Source organism: Hippocampus zosterae, chromosome 2, assembly GCF_025434085.1.
Source record: "Hippocampus zosterae strain Florida chromosome 2, ASM2543408v3, whole genome shotgun sequence".
Taxonomy (NCBI): Eukaryota; Metazoa; Chordata; class Actinopteri; order Syngnathiformes; family Syngnathidae; genus Hippocampus; species Hippocampus zosterae.
In genome coordinates, this window is record NC_067452.1 from 9481564 (window position 1) to 9497764 (window position 16201).

The 16201-nt window shown below is 43.1% G+C and overlaps 2 protein-coding genes across 2 annotated transcripts; both read right to left on the bottom strand.

The window, feature by feature from the left end:
- Positions 1–3101: 3101 nt before the first annotated feature.
- cldn10e (claudin 10e) lies at positions 3102–6294 on the bottom strand. The gene is made up of 5 exons (XM_052053204.1): positions 5783–6294; positions 5546–5707; positions 4148–4229; positions 3952–4065; positions 3102–3726 (listed from the first exon to the last, which is right to left on the bottom strand). Exons 1-5 carry the CDS (start codon positions 6012–6014, stop codon positions 3369–3371), a joined length of 948 nt encoding a protein of 315 aa, XP_051909164.1. The 5' UTR covers positions 6015–6294; the 3' UTR covers positions 3102–3368.
- A 5303-nt stretch (positions 6295–11597) lies between these two features.
- Positions 11598–13374, bottom strand: cldn10a (claudin 10a). The gene is made up of 4 exons (XM_052053385.1): positions 12762–13374; positions 12418–12579; positions 12250–12331; positions 11598–12177 (listed from the first exon to the last, which is right to left on the bottom strand). Exons 1-4 carry the CDS (start codon positions 12979–12981, stop codon positions 12051–12053), a joined length of 591 nt encoding a protein of 196 aa, XP_051909345.1. The 5' UTR covers positions 12982–13374; the 3' UTR covers positions 11598–12050.
- Positions 13375–16201: the final 2827 nt, after the last annotated feature.

Here is a 16201-nt window from a genome sequence, read left to right on the forward strand (position 1 = left end):
TCATAGATTCCTCTAACACTTGTCCTCACAAGGGTCGCAGATGCACTGGAGTTTATTACCGCGGTCTTCGCGCAGTAGGCTGGGGACACTCTGAACTGGTCGCCAGCCAATCGCAGTGTAGTATTCCAAGTGGAGATAGGTTGAATGGTTTTGGTGAAGTAAAATGAAGAAAATATTTTTTTCCTCCTGAGGTGTCTTCATTTTGTCTTATTCTTTGTCAGCTGGTTTCAAAAACACATAGCAAGGAACCTGCTGTATTATCCATCCATCCATCCATCCATCCATTTTCAATAGCACTTATCCTGAACAGGGTTGCTGGGGGTGGGGCCAGAGCCTATCCCAGTTGACTTCAGGTAAAGGCGGGCACATAAAGAGACGAACAACCATTCACACCCTCATCCACTACGTCACCGAGCGGGAACCGATCCCGCTCTGCCCGCAATCAAGTCAGGTGCGTGTACCGCTACACCATCAGCGGCCTTGCTGTATTATGTCACTTGCTCCTCAAATTAAGTTAAGCAAAAATGCTCTTCAAAGAAATAAAAAAGTTATTTCCAGTCTTGTCATCTCCAGGGGATGCCATTGTGACATCCCACTGCTTAAGGGCCTAGCTTGCCAACGTCACGTGACAAAACCCGGAAAACAGAGGTGCCGTGATGGTCACGACCTGAGCCCTGAGGCACTGTGATGTCATTTTCATGTGACCATCCAGCCACCACTTGGGTCCCCAAACCACAGGAAGATTCTCCCAACCAATGCTCTCTGTCAATCAATATTAAGCTTCTCTTGTTGTGCTCTTAGGGTTGTGTTTTTGGCTACATCCTGGGTTACGTGACAATGCCATCCAACAGCAGTTTGTGACCAAGCTGATGTCCAGATGCCAGGCTTTTGTGCCACTGTATGCCGGTTCCACACTAGTGAGGCTTCTGATCGTTAAAAGAATAAATGGATAAATTGCCAGTATGGGTCGTTGTCAAACTTCAATCCTAAAATCCACTGAACAGCAAAATGTGTCAACGACAACAGCAAAAGCAGCTTTTTGGTTTTGTTGGAGATTTGTCAATTTTTTAATGAGCACTATCCACATACTCAGCCCGGCTGCTGTTCACCCTATTCAGTAAATATACGTTGCACCCTTCATGAGGAAAATAAACACGCTTCAGTGCTTTCAAACAGTATAAAATTTATTGCTCAAAGCATTATTACAACAACAACAAAAATAACCCAAACACAAAATTCTTTTCTTTTGTGATTTTTTTGTGTGTGTTTGGAATGTGGGAGGAAGCCAGAATACACAAAGAACCCTCACCAAAGTGCTTGCGGGCAACACAAAGAGTGGCCCAAGCAGATTCGAACATGGATACTTTTGACTGCAAAGCAGGCATGCTAACCGCACCCACCAACATGACTAACATCAGATTAAACAATTGAAATGGCCTCCTTGACTTCTGACATTCATAATATCGTTGTCTTTTGATATTTGACTCGTGTCTATCATTTTGTTGAGCTGCATGAGAGATAAAAGGGCTAAATGTTTGAAATGGCTCCCGAGTGCAATTCTACAATGCAAACTCCAACCACAATCATAAACACCAAGACCCACAATTGTCCTGAGCTTTGTATGTCTGTGAGGAAGTAAGCTAGGGCTCTCTCCCTGACCTGTGACCCTGCAATGGGAAAGCAGGATAGAAATCAATTGTGGAGATGTCTAAAAGGCTTCATGGATTCTCCAGGTTCTGTTTGAATGTGATGTTTTCCTGAATGCGCTGCACAGTAAGCCTGTCTGTCACGTCAGGTTGTTAGCTGTGCGAGTTGTAGGACCGTAGGTTAGTCTTGCTCTTGACAAAGTCCCAAATGTGTTTAATGTGTCATATGTTGAGATTTTTCATCCAGTTGGTCTATAATTCAAGGAACTCTGGATTTATTCTTAAAACTAGTCAGAGAGCACAACTGCATGGTCAGCAGTACTTCACTGTATTATTTGTTTGTGGAAATAGTGGATGCATTGCACACAAGCAGGAGTCAAGTATTGTAAAACAGACCAGTAAGCACATTCAAACCAGTGGCGGATGCTGGTCTATCAGGGAGGGGAAGCTCCATTTTGGCCTCCGTCATAAAATGTGTTTATTTATAAGTGAATTCTACTCTCCGTTCGTTTTCAAGAAAATGATCTGTGACCCTGTCATACCAACAAGGCGTCTTTTCCAGGGACTTAACAGGTGTCCAACTACAATAAAACCCACCAGGAATAAAAGATTAATTCGTCGCCAGTCGCTTTCAACAAAGAGAGTGTCGCTAAAATGATTAGAAGAAGTCTCCAGTTGAACTCAGAACAGAATGAGAATTGAAAGATGCTCCCACGGGTGCCTACACCAAAAGATCGGTGATTGGCTCAATTTGCTGTCAATCAAAAAGAGATTCGGACTCAGACAGATCATCCAATCATCATGCAGAAAAGCTCAGCGTCCGGGTCAGCCCATATACGCCCACTGTCCATAAACTCCCAGAGACGCTGAGCGTCCGATGGGCGGGACAAAACCAGCATTTATCCAATGACTCGTCTCGTTTCAATGCATGGGACAAGCTACTCTGAACTCTCAAGACGCCCAGCGTCCGCGCTGTCGACGCTCGGCGTCCACACAGTATAAAGCACAGTAAAGCTGCAGGAAAGAATGAGAAGAGAGTCGCGTCATAACCAGTAATAAGAAGTTGATTCGGAACAAACGGTGAGCGCGTTGTAGCGCATATTTAGTCAATGACATGTACACACAATTGTACATGCACACATATTTGATTGATGATTATTTTATGTCATTTTAAGGAAAGCTGAGCTTCCCTTGCAGTCTTTGAGCAATCGCCTCTGATTCAAGCCATCCATTTTTCTGCCAACACTGACAGTTCATATTTATTCCAGGTCACAAAACACAGTAGAGTCCTACTTCTCATGATTTGGAACTGAAGGCACCTCCTCGGCACCGGTTTTAGTATTAAATAGACTACACTGTGCAGGCTCAGAATACCGCAGTTTCTGAAATACAACTGCAAATTAGTTTTTTGTCAGGGTGGAGTATAAAATGTTCGAAAAGATATGTATGTTCATCTCCTAAATATAGTACAACCTTTATTGATTTCGCTTACATTCTATAAACCTCTCCAAACGTTATCAAACTTGCTTGGTCTTGCCGCTGTCTTTGTCTTGACTGGGACTCAAATTGTTGGACCTGGTTCAGGGGTCTTAACTGCAACACTGCCACGTACCTTGGATCCATTAAACATAACAAACAACAGCTTTTGTCCCAATACTCTTAACAGCCTAAAGTGCAGCACCACGCTGGTCTTCTGGAGTCCTTTGTACAAGTCTGTGTCACTCAAATGTAGGAGTTCTTAAGAAAAGACACTGTCTGACTCCTCGAGCTGCCAGACAACGATGACACACGACTACTGATGATGCTACGCGACCCCGACGCAGTTGATGAGCTGTATCTGGACAAGAGGCCAGACTCTGAAGCTGACCCTGACCCGACAGAAGCATTAGTTCTCTTTGTGTTCGACCCGCCTCCAGATGTCGATCCTGAGGAGATGGCGGATATGTTGGAACGCTCTGATGACAGCCCGGACACAGAGGCCGCTTTAATCCTGGAGGTGATTCCAGACACCGAGGACAGCTCTGTGGTGGACTTGGTTTTGAGGTCTTTTTCCACATCTGGTAATTGTCGGATAATCACTCTGCATGGAAAGAGAGACAGTGTTTATTTGTGTGTTTTTTATTGCTCTCTCTGTCTCTCTCTCTCTTTCTCGCTCTCTCTCTCTGCCTATTAGTAGCTGCTGTATCTCTATATATCTCTTTGTATTGCTATACATCTACTGTGTCTGTGTTTAGAGTGAGTATCTGAGTCTCGTTTTTATGCAGAATTTTACGACACCCCCAAATAACTGTAACTGTTGACTCACGTGTGCTCTTGTCCACATAGTGGCCTGCACACCGACCATAGATAGAAGGTACCACCAGCCATTTGAAAGGCGGAGCCAACCCAGCCAAGGAAGAGTGGGGTGCCAAGGTCAAACCTAAGGTCGATGAGAGTTGCGATCAATGTTGAAAATCTGTTTTGACACATTTCTATTGCTCACCGTTGAAGAATGTACTTACTTAAGCCCATCAAAGTTTGGGTTGAAATATTCCACTGAGACGTATTGTGCATAAACGGCATAGCCACTTGTGGACAGTAAACCTGCACACAGACAATGGAATTATTTTATCAGTAGAATACAGTTTTGTTCTTCAGGGGCACCGCAGGATGACAATTCTACCGACTCATGACTGGCATCCTTCCGGAACTGTATTTTGCTTTACGGGACATGACAGTCAGATAACTGTGTGTTCTGGTATTTTTACAGTACATGCCTGTTTATATGTTAAATTTGCTAGTTAATGATTAAAAACAACAACAATGCATCCATGGATACATTATTCATTCACTTACACATGTACTTGTGCTTCTACCTTTAGCCTATCACAGACGCATTCAGCAACATGCATCCACAGCAATTCGCCTATGTGCACCAGCTGCAAAAAATTCAGCAGGTTAACGAATACCGCCGGTGGGCTATTTTGAGGGATTGATAGGCAAACGGAGCAATATTGTAAAGTTTGATACATATCGGGCGTTCTCATCTTTTGTCTCTCATCCTGTATTCCCCAAAACAGTGGGCCCGCAATGTTAATTTTAATGCAGGGCGATTGATAAAGAAGCAGAATGTGCTGCCTACCGTCACTTCTAGTCAGAAAATACTTCTTTATACTGTTAAATGACATTTTGTTATTTTTAACCAAGCATTAAAGAAAAAAATAAATAAATAAAAGTACAACCAGGGACTGTTCTGACATTGGAACTTTACAGCAATCTACATTTTTGTGATGTATGATTTTGTTTGTTAACTTGGTAACTGTTGCTGTTAACTCTTAGATTTAATGTACATGCTATGGATTAGTATTTCACAGTATTTTACAATGATTATAAAAAAGCAGGAAGACAATGTTGTACATTCCTTGTGAATTTACTGAAATGTGTTACAGTGTACTTAAGTGTAAAAGCGTCACCAAAATATGTTAATGAGTAAAATGACTGCATTCATGACTAGAAATGCATATTTCTCCGTTTTGACACTGTCTGAGCGGATATTCATTTTAAAACATATAAAGTGGTCTAATTAAGTATAATTGTGTTTTTTCACGGGGTGCAACACCACATTACCACTAAATTATATGACTGTTCAAGGGCCACTTTGGTTATCTCACAATGTATTTTACACGACTGTCACAATATTAGACATACAGTATATAGCTCTCAATTTTGCACCACTGCAAACCACAACCACAATAGTAAATGTTTTATTCAATTAGTCCAATACGACATGAAATTTGTAAAGCACATCCGTAGAACTCGATTAATGGTTCTCATTGTTTATGCAGGCCTGCCCAAGTTTTTAGCCAGTGTGTTTATTCCTCCAATCTAATCACATGAATTGTATTAAAATGAGACTATACCACTGATTATGTGGAAGCAACCGCCAGCGTAGATCTTCCTGTGTTTTGAGCGGTCTTTCCCCCCAACGAAGGTGCACTCCATGCCCAACAAGCTGAGCACAAAGGCCAGCATGCCCAGGGACAGAGCAGCCATCAGCAGACCTCGCACAATCTGAATGTGGCCTGGAGTCGCACAGCAATGCACAAAACTTAGCCAAGCGGGTGAGTTTGCCGTTTCTCAGGCGGCTTGGTACCCACCCTCCACGGACCAGAGCACGGGGAAGTCGTAGCAGTTACTGACAGCTGTTGAATCTGTAAAGCAAGATCTCCACAGACTGGACCAGTACCAGGCCACCTTCAAGATGGAGGAGCCTCCCATGCCACCGACAGAGCTGATTTTCCAGCCCTCCATGGCCATAGTGCAAGCCACAAAGATCCAACCCAGGACTGTCATCAAAAAGCCCCAGATCTGAACCACTCGAATCCGCATCACCGGGCTTTGCCAAGAACAGGTTCCTTTGAAAGAGGTTGCTGCACTCTATCCTTGATAATTTCCTTAGTGCGCTTTCTTTTTGGCAACACTTGATTTCCTACTGCAGAAGATGAATGTTAAATTTTCATCCAAATAGCAACAACTGTTCATCTTCGGAAAGAAAAAGCCGAGTGGCTTGCATGTACAAGGCAGGGCTATGCTGTTGTTGTTGTTCTGCAAGTTTTAATATGCGGGTGGGAGAGGAGGGTCCCTCTGGTTCCCATTGTTACAAGTCACAATTGCCAGATTGCCAGGCCAGGCACTGGGTGCTCATCCAAGCATGTGTCTCCAATTACCAAAAAAACTCGTTGCACTCCTTTGACTGCCAAGTCAGCAGATATGGTAGATTGCAAATATCGCTCAAGTATCTGTGGCTGATTAGCTAGGTTGGTGCGAATTTTACCAACAACTGTGCACATTTGTTCCTTGATGACCTTAGCCCAGGGGTGGGCAAACATTTTGGCTCGGAGGCCACATTGACTTTTAAAATATGACAAAAGGGCCAGGTCAGCACGAGCCATGGTACATAAAAAAAACTGCATTTGTTGACAATCCATATCAAACATCAACAGAACAAAAGCATGAAAGTACTGTATTAATATACTTTTTTTTATATGACAAAAGTGTTGTTGATGACCTATTTTAGCCTATGCATTGCTACAGATGGGTTGTGATCAAACCAGTAGAAGTAGAGCGATACTAGATGGTCGAAAAGACTCCCCCCCCAACCCCCCGTTCTGCAACTTCAAGTCAATGCGCCACCTGGTGGTGAAATGCCTGTCATTACAAGTCCAATTGAAATGAATGCAATCATTCACATCGAACCTTAATTGTGGACGAACCTTCGGCGGGCCGGATTAAAAAGACCAACGGGCCGGATTCGGCCCGCGGGCCGTAGTTTGCCCATCTCTGCCTTAGCCTGTTCCAGTCAAGGCTACTCATGGAATCACTGCGGAAGGCTGGTGATCAGTCATTCCACCAAAGCCTCACTTTGTCTGCGCTTCCATAATTAAAACACACTCCCATAATACCGAGCTGATGTAGCCAGTAATTAATACTCTGTCATCAACAATGAATTGGCCGGTTTGACTTTAATGGGCTTGCGGGCAACCCAGTGAGGCTTAGGTGACCTGAAATACCCGCAAGGGCACGCAGTTACAGTATTCCATTCCGGATTTAGGCTTTATTTGAGGCAAAGTTAAAGAAACAGCATATATCGGTTGAATGCTGTTATGTTCCCACACCTCAAGGATGTTGTCCTGTGCATTCATGCTGCTCTCTGTGGCTGGTGTTCATTGATGCATTTGGTGAAATGTCATTGTGACCGTTGCTAGAAAATTGCCAGTGTGGTGCCCATGGTGACACGATAACCTCACAGAGGTTTGGCCATGCATGTGTGTGTGCATGAGTCATCCTTTGTCAAAGCATTCATAGTCAGGGTTCATGGACTACATTTCACAGCAATCCAGAACTATGCCCAAATCTCATAATTCTTCATTATGCTTAATGTTCCTTTTTACTTAGCTTAGGTTTTATCCTGTTTCTATTGTGTGCCTATGCATGCGTGTGTGTGTGTGTGTGTGTGTGTGTGTGTGTGCGTGTGTGTGTGCGTGTGTGTGTGTGTGTGCGTGTGTGTGTGTGTTGTGTGTGTGTGTGTGTAAGGTTGGTATATTTGTGCATCAAACGATGTGGATTGTTGGGTCAACAATGACCTCTCTTCCATATTTGCTTGGTCTGATGTGAAAGTAATTTTGATTGACGTTGACTGCAAGATTCTTTGAGAGTTTTCATTCAGATCTGTTGGATATGTTTTATTTATATATGCAGTTAATGTGAATAATTTGTGGCAGAGCATCAAGTCCATGTTGAAATGGAAGAAAAAAAAATCACAGGAATCACACATTTCCGCTTGCTGTGGGGGCGGCCAGAGGGGTGGCCAGAGAGTCACAAGGGGTGGCCGGGGCCACCATGTAGCTCCGCCTCTTTAATATTGCACAGTTATTGGCCACTTCATTATTTGTAAAATCCATGAACATAAAACAAAATGACTGTAAATGAACAAATAGGCATTCTGGTTTTACAAGATCGCACTTTGTTATTATTAACACTAAAGGGTTACCATTGGGGTTCCTAAATACAGATTTTCAAATTTACACAACCATCCGTTTTTGTATCATTCTCTTGTTCAGAGTGAAAGAGAGGCGAGAGATTAATCACAAATCGGTCACAGCACTGTCAAACAGGGACAAGAATTCACACTCAAATGTAGTTCACAGTGTTCAATCAACCAAACATACCCTTGGGGAGAAGCTGAAACACGGAACAAGACATGAACAACACACAAAAACACCCAATAGCACAGAATAGCAGCCATGTTTAAATTAGTGAACTACTTTTTGGACAGCAACTGGGTACTTGAAAACAATATAACATACCATACTTCAAGTGCAAAACCATCCATCCATTTTCTAATCTGCTCATCCTCACAAGGGCCGGGGGTTCCTGGAGCCTATCTCAGCTGTCTTCGGGCAGTAGGTGGGGTACAACCTGAACTGGTTGCCTGCCAATTGCACGGCACACACAGACGAACAACCATCTGCGCTCATATTCACACCTCGGGACAATTTAGAGTGTTCCATACATCTGCCATACATGTTTTTGAAACATGAGAGGAAACCAGTGTAACCGGAAAAAAAACACGCAGGCATAGGGAGAACATGCAAACTCCACACAGGAAGGCCAGAAGCGGAATCGAACCTGAACCCCTGCATTGTGAGGCCCATGTGCTAACAAGCTGTCATGGTGCCGCCCCATACCTAAAACTAAGAGGTCCAAAATGTACAGTTAAACACAATTTTCCCCCAAAGTCAAGTTTTCTTTTCAATTGTAAAATGGCATGCTGAGATTTCAAAACACAAAATCACCTTTATGGAATGCCGTGGACAACTGACACTGACATTTATGAACGCAATGCAACGTGTTGGACACCGCCTGAGGTTCCTCCTGATCATTATTCAGAGGTGCAGATTGATGGATGATTAGTCGAGTCTGCAGATTCTCTGTAGCTTCAGATGTGACCCAGTGGTCCATGGAGGTCAGATCATTGGAGTAGGAGACCACGTGAGAGGCCCTCATGTGACCCATCTTTCCGCTTTGATCATATTAAAAGAAGCTCACCTATGAAGCGTAAACTGCTGGCACCGGGAGAGAGGCTTTGAATGGAAACTGTGCTCAAAAATTGCTTTATTTTCAAAGTCATGACCCCACATTTCGGTACAAACAATGAGGGTTGATCAAGAATAAGAATGTGAGGCAAGTGTAAAGGCCAGCTTTATTAAAAGTGACCTGGAGTTCAAATGCTGATTTGTGCCAAATTAAATTGCTTGCCTGAAACAAAAAGAAAAAGAATCTGGCACATTTTAAGAATCATCTGTAAATATCCTCTGTTCCAGTCTTTCTCTTTCAAAGTTCATCCACATCTGGGCTGGGCAAAATTCAGAATTCAATTCAATTCAATGGATGAATTTGAATGTTAATTCGCTCCACCCCACAGGATGTTGAATTGAATTCCAGTTACAGGAAGTGGAGGTGGACTCACTGCCTCTCAAAGAAACTCTCTCATCCTATTTCACTGAGAATGAGAGGTTTCACATTCACTTTTCTTCCAGATGGAAGTACAGAGACTAAAATTAAGTATTAATTTTCCTTACATTGGAAAGTTTAAAAATATATCATTATTTCAAAGTAATAAAATGAAACATGTTTTTACAATATTGTTTTATCTGAGTAGGCTTTTAATGTGAATTCAAGAAAAAAAAACAATTACTACACGTTACCATTCACCATAATTAAGTATTGTGTACAGAAAATCTTTGCAAAGATATTTGTACGAAATTGATGTTGGAAAGGTTTATATACTGTAAAGCACAGGGGTCAAAGTCAAGGCCCGGGGGCCTGATCTGACCCACCACATCATTTTATGTGGCCCGCGAAAGCAAATCAAGCAAGTTCCATGATACATGCTAATGTCTGAACAAAAATTTCAAATTGTCAAACATAATCCATGATAACATATGATATTGCAAGCATTTTCTCATTACCAAACTCCTTCTTACAATTATATAAACAATTATTAAACAAGTCACTATTCTTGACTTCTGATTCTAAAACTAATTATCCATCAATTTGTTGTGTGCTGTGTATGTAATATGGGGAAGTGATAAAACATTTACTGTATATGGTTTCACAAAATTCACCATCATTACAGCCCTCCAAGGGAAACCTTAACTACAATGTGGCCCACGACAAAAATTGACACCCCTGCTGCAAAGCTTCATTGTTAAATACACTCCAATTCTGCATCATGAATTTCTTTGAATTTCCATACCACTTCCTACAATTTAAATTTCAATTGGATTTCTGTTTCCTGTTTGCCTATTCAATTCAAATTCTAGAACTGAATTGGAATTTTGGGGTCGTTCTCATTTCAGCGCTGAATTTCGTACAGCCCTTAGCGACACCCATGATATCATGTGAACAAGCAATTTCACACATAGGCGTTTCTGCCAAACTGCCTGGATGGCTCCAGAAATTCTCTGTGGAGGCTGCTCGCGGCCTTGCCGCGCTTGTCATGTAGGTGCGCAAACACAGCAGCGGCCGTTGAGGATTGATGGCCTCTGCAAACACCAGGTGGAAGGACGTGAAGACAACTCTTTTAACAAAGGACACCAGGATGTTTGAAACACTAATCAATGCAAGCTAATGTTGATGCTCATTCGTGGAAAATGATCTATTCATCCATCCAATTTCTTTACCACTTACCCTCAATATGGTCATGGGTGTGCTGAAGCCTACCCCAGAGTTGAGTTGGCAAGGGGGGGGGGCACACCCGTCCCTACACTAGTCACCAGCCAATCACAGGGAAATCGTTTTTTTTCCCCTTTAAATGTGTTTTTCAAAGTCAGTCTTCAAATTTCCCATTCATGTCCATTTTTTTTCATTGCTTGCATTTTGTCTTTTTTTTCCGACTTTAGCGTGCTGGTTTTTACATTCAAGTTTCTTTTTATCACTTTCATCTTGATGACAGTGTTTGGGCTCCGTTAAGGGATACCAGAGATTCCAATAAATATCTAAAGTCCTGCTCAACTAATTTGGGCCCCAAAAGTCTATGTAGGACTTCTTTGATTAGAAAAAAAAACATTGGCAAACATGGCCACTAAACACTATTAAGGGGTGTGAAAGCAGGATGTAGAGCAGGGGTGGGCAATTATTTTCCCAGGGGGGCCAAATGAGAAGCAGAAAATATTGTGGCGGGCCGGGCCAAAAGTTAGAAATAGAAATAGAAAATAAAGAAGATAGCACAATGTCTTTGTATGCCAGTAATAATGTAACATTCTCCTCCACCATCACACTCAGCACCGGTTCTCCTCAAGGATGTTTACTGAGCCCCCTGTTGTTCACGCTCTACATATTTGACTGCTCTCCGACTCTTATTAGCGCTCCAGTTTGCGGAAAGTTTTTAACATGATAACAATCAAACGATTCTAGGAAATGTTCATTTACTCAAGCCACAAGCAATTCACTCTGAGCATGGAAATTGCCAGAATCGGACTGAGTAAGAATCGCTTCCTTGTTTTTCAAAGTCTCGTAGATTTGAGTCTTTCAGACTCCAGGCGTCTCCTGAATGTTTCGTACTTTGTTACCCGCTTCGTTTAATCAGATATATAACACTTTCCCTTCCATGGTCATTACTCTCTCCCTTTTTCTTCGTCTTCCCCTCCCTCTCTGTGCTCTGCAACTTGAATTAACTGCGCCACCTGGTGTTGAAATACCTGTCATTACAAGTCCAAACGAAATGAATGCAATCAAACCTTAATTGTGCACCAATCTTCGGCGGGCCGGATTAAAAAGACCAACGGGCCGGATCCGGCCCGCGGGGCGTAGTTTGCCCACCCCTGATTTAGAGGCTCATGTGTGTCTGAGAACTGTTGCTGACTAAGGCCCATTGTCAACTTGCCTGATGTTCGAGCTCGCTGACAGCGAGAGACAGAAAATCAAACCTCCCAAAATGCATAACACGGATCCAGCCCAGCCAATGAAGAGCGCCGCTCCCAGTTCAAACCTGCCATGGACATCAAACCGCTGAAATTCATTGTGGAACTTCATACATGTCACCATAGCTGTCGTGACCTACTTCTGTGCAACAAAGAGGGGGTCGAAGAAGTCGCTGGTGATCCTGTGAGCATATATGGAGCAGGCGGTCATGCAGCACAATCCTGTGGAGGCAAATGAAGACGTAATCCTGTGACGTCAAATTTTAGAGGCCAAAATTCCACTCTCAGCTTTGGGGAGTAAATTTTACCGCTGAGGATGTACTGAAAACCTGCAAAGACTGCCAGGCGAGTTTTGGATGTCTCGGAACCTCCTACTTTTGTGCACTTCATTCCAAGCAAGGCAAGTGTGGCTCCAAAGAAACCGAGACACACCGCTGCAATCATCAGGCCCCGACATACTTGGATGTATGCTTGAGAACAAAGACAGAGGAGCAATAAGAGTAATGACAGGCTATGGATGACCATGGTGTTGGGGGGTGGGGGCGGTCAAGCTTCAGCTCCTTGTCATCAGGTGAAGGAGAAAATCACTTTCAAACTCTCTTGATCTGAAGCTTCTCTTTAAAGGTTTCGGCAGTATATGAACTCAACTCACCGTCTAGAGCCAGCATAGAGGGAAAATCCTTGCAGTTGGACACGCCTGTGGAATCGGTCACGCACGTTTTCCACAGGTTAGACCAGAAGGTAGCCGTAGTGATGACCGTCCCATCTACCGAGGAGACCTTCCAGTAGTCTGTAGGAAGTGTGGATGACACCAGGATCCACCCGGAGACACTCAGGAGAAACGCAGCAATCTCTGTTGCCATTGTACTCATTGTTCCCTGGGCCTTGGATTTGTGGATCAGACCAGGAACTTTTAAAGGCTCGTGCTGATGCGACACCTTTGTGTTCTCTTGCAGAAATGACTGAGGAGCTCTGGGCGGGTTGGTCCAGCAACTCCGCGCCAAGGCTGGCAACACTTGATGTGGAATTACTTGAGGCCCTCTTGAGGTTGGCTGACATTCAATAAGCAGTTTGATGTTATTGGACTACTGGCGAGCACACAGCTCATCACTTGACACACATTCATGGGGTCTGCAAGGTACAAGGAAGTCTTTAATTGACAGGATGTGAGGGGTGCCTGACAGAGAAGGAACATGTGATGGGCAAGACAGATAACATAGACATGGCTTGTGCCTTGAATGGCTTGATTTCAGGTTAGTAACCGATCCACTGCTTCCCATCTGTTATTGTCATAGTAGTAGTAGCAGGGGTGCCCATTATGTCGATCGCGGACTGGTCCCAAGGCGATCGCGAGGTGTGTAGAGGAGAAAAACAAACAAACATCCATTTGTGTGTCTTTGTGCATGTTAGTAATATATATTTTTGTGTGCGTTAATGTACACTGCACCCTAATCATCCTATCAGTCTCATTTTCACAAAAAGTAGTCAAAAAAATAAAATGAAGCAGGTAAATTTTTAACTGCGTCACCGGAAGTTGTTAGCGCTCAGCCGTCTGCAATTGCAGCTTGTGATCAGAGCTGTTGCACTCTTTTATCGTTATCATTATTCTCATTCAGAGTTTGTTTCGTGTACAATTAGGAATTTAAATTTAGAGGGCCGAGGGAACCACTTTAAAACTGTACTTGTGAGATACAATGGTTAACAAGCTGCAAAAATGCGTTGCATGCCTCAGTGTCAGGCTGTCGCTCATCATGGCGTGCGTGTGTATGTGCGCGCGTGTGCGCGGTAACAGCCATGTGTGTGCAGCAGGACCCAAATGGTTCTTTATAAAGAAACATTAGATTAAAAAAATACACACGTGTCAGTAAATTGGTCGTGATTCTTTGGGCAGCGACGCAAGGGTGGAATGAAGTGAGGCTCAAGTCAGGGACATGCATTTATGGTAGGCAGGTGAGGTACTTCCGCCCCCTGCTGGCCGTTCTCGACCAGTAAAGTCTATGGTCTATCCATCCATCAATTTTCCAGTCCGCTTTGTTCCTACAGGGGCCGAGGGGGATGCTGGAGCCTAACCCAGCTGTCTTGGGGCAGTAGGTGGGGGACACCCTGAACCATTAGCCAGCCTCACACTTAGGGACAATTTAGAGCGTTCCATTAACCTGCCATGCATGTTTTTGGAATGTGGGAGAAAACCGAAATACCTGGAGAAAACCCATGCAGACTCAGGAAGTAGATGCAAATTCCACACTGGGAGGGCAGAGCCGGAATCGAAACCCTGCACCTTTGCGCTATGAAGTTGACGCACGAACCACTGGACGACCGGGCCACCCATATATGGTCCAGTAATTGGCGATTATTTCTTAATTAAAATAGGTGAATGTGCTTATTTTCGATTCAAATACATGGGCAGGAAGTAAAGTGAAGCCTTGCGTGTTCTGTGCCTCCAGTTACCACGCATAAATTAATTGCATGGACTTCTGCCAATAAACGTCTTTTTTCATGGACTGCACATGCTGACATTCAAAAGTCTGTCCAATATATGGAATGAATGTATGTTAAATATTTTGTCACTCTCTAGTTTAATTGCACGTTGGGGCCACTGACATATATAAAGGAATGGATTAACAATTACTTGCCGTCGGGAGAAGTGAAGCCATTTTTATCTCTCTCTGAGTGGTCTATTGATAGTCCATTTATATAACCTGTATGCTCAGAAAATACCTTGCCTCTGCTGGCATGCAGCATTGCTGCAATCCATAGAAGAAGCCCATAGATCATTCATAAACTAAAAGAGCAAGCCGTGGCTTTTTGTGGACTTCCCAACTCCAGGAAATTTTTCGTAACTTGTTGAATTCGTTATTGATTTTGACTCAGATTGGTTTGTTCGAAAAAAAAGAAATGCATCTATGAAACGAGACACGTAGATGATTTTATAATTGGGGCTTTCATAACATATTGAATATAAACATCAAGCAAATGCTTTTTTTCTGTTAAAAGAGAGCTTTGCAAAAAAAAAAAAGAACTTGACTTAATATTCATGATTTTTTGGTTTTTTTGCATCACATTGTTGAACATTTGGAAATGATAGAAGCATAATTAAAAGCTTTGCACACAAATATTACAGAATTAAACTTTGACCTTATTTAAAACATGTTTCAATGAAGGTCAAAATTTAAACATAGGATAATCTTTTCGTTTGGGTTCATAATTTTACATCTGACTCCAGAGGAGTAGAGCCTCACCAGCCATGAACCTCTCTTTCACTGGTTCTATTCAAATTTTGTGAGCAGCTTCCAGACTGTGCTCTATAAATACTGTTGACTTGACTTGTAAACTCTGCCTACAACAGTCAAATTGCTGAAAGTTATTGTTTTTCGAATGTTTTTCAGGCTTCAGATTCAAAATGAGAGTAGCTATTTTTTAAAAACTCAAGTATTTAAGATATTTTTGAAAATGAAAAGCTTTTGTATTTGTAGTGTATTACATTGTGTATAGGTTGAGAAGTATTTGCAAATAATTGTGTTCTGTTTTCATTTATATTTTTCACAACGTCCAAACTTCTTTGCAATTGGGGGTTGTGTCAAAAAAAATATCTTATTCCGATTGCATCTTCTCTAAATTGAAGTATGGATGCATTTCTAACCCCCCTAAAGGTGGTAAGCCACTTAAAGGTTGAACTCATAAAACATGTACAGTACATGAAGTGACTTACCCTTGGCATTTCAAGTCTGGATATTGTGTACTGTGTTTTCCATCCATCCATCCATCCATCATCTACCGCTTATCCGGGGCCGGGTCGCGGGGGCAACAGCTTTAGCAGGGAAGCCCAGACTTCCCTCTCCCTAGCTACTTCTTCCAGCTCTCCCCGGGGGATCCCGAGGCGTTCCCAGGCCAGCTGGGTGACATAGTCTCTCCAGCGTGTCCTGGGTCTTCCTCTGGGTCTCCTCCCGGTGGGACATGACCGGAACACCTCACCGGGGAGGCGCTCAGGAGGCATCCGAATCAGATGCCCAAGCCACCTCATCTGGCTCCTCTCGATGTGGAGGAGAAGCGGCTCGACTCTGAGCCCCTCCCGGATGACCGAGCTTCTAACCT

Excerpts from the sequence above, each read along its gene's own strand:
- cldn10e (XM_052053204.1), bottom strand. The coding sequence starts at position 6,014 with ATGCGGATTCGAGTGGTTCAGATCTGGGGCTTTTTGATGACAGTCCTG. Across the intron at positions 5,708-5,782 it reads CGTGCTCTGGTCCGTGGAGG|GCCACATTCAGATTGTGCGA; the intron begins GTGGGTACCAAG and ends GTGCGACTCCAG. Across the intron at positions 4,066-4,147 it reads CCAAACTTTGATGGGCTTAA|GTTTGACCTTGGCACCCCAC; the intron begins GTAAGTACATTC and ends CATCGACCTTAG.
- cldn10a (XM_052053385.1), bottom strand. The coding sequence starts at position 12,981 with ATGAGTACAATGGCAACAGAGATTGCTGCGTTTCTCCTGAGTGTCTCC. Across the intron at positions 12,580-12,761 it reads CTCTATGCTGGCTCTAGACG|CATACATCCAAGTATGTCGG; the intron begins GTGAGTTGAGTT and ends TTTGTTCTCAAG. Across the intron at positions 12,332-12,417 it reads TTTTCAGTACATCCTCAGCG|GATTGTGCTGCATGACCGCC; the intron begins GTAAAATTTACT and ends TTGCCTCCACAG.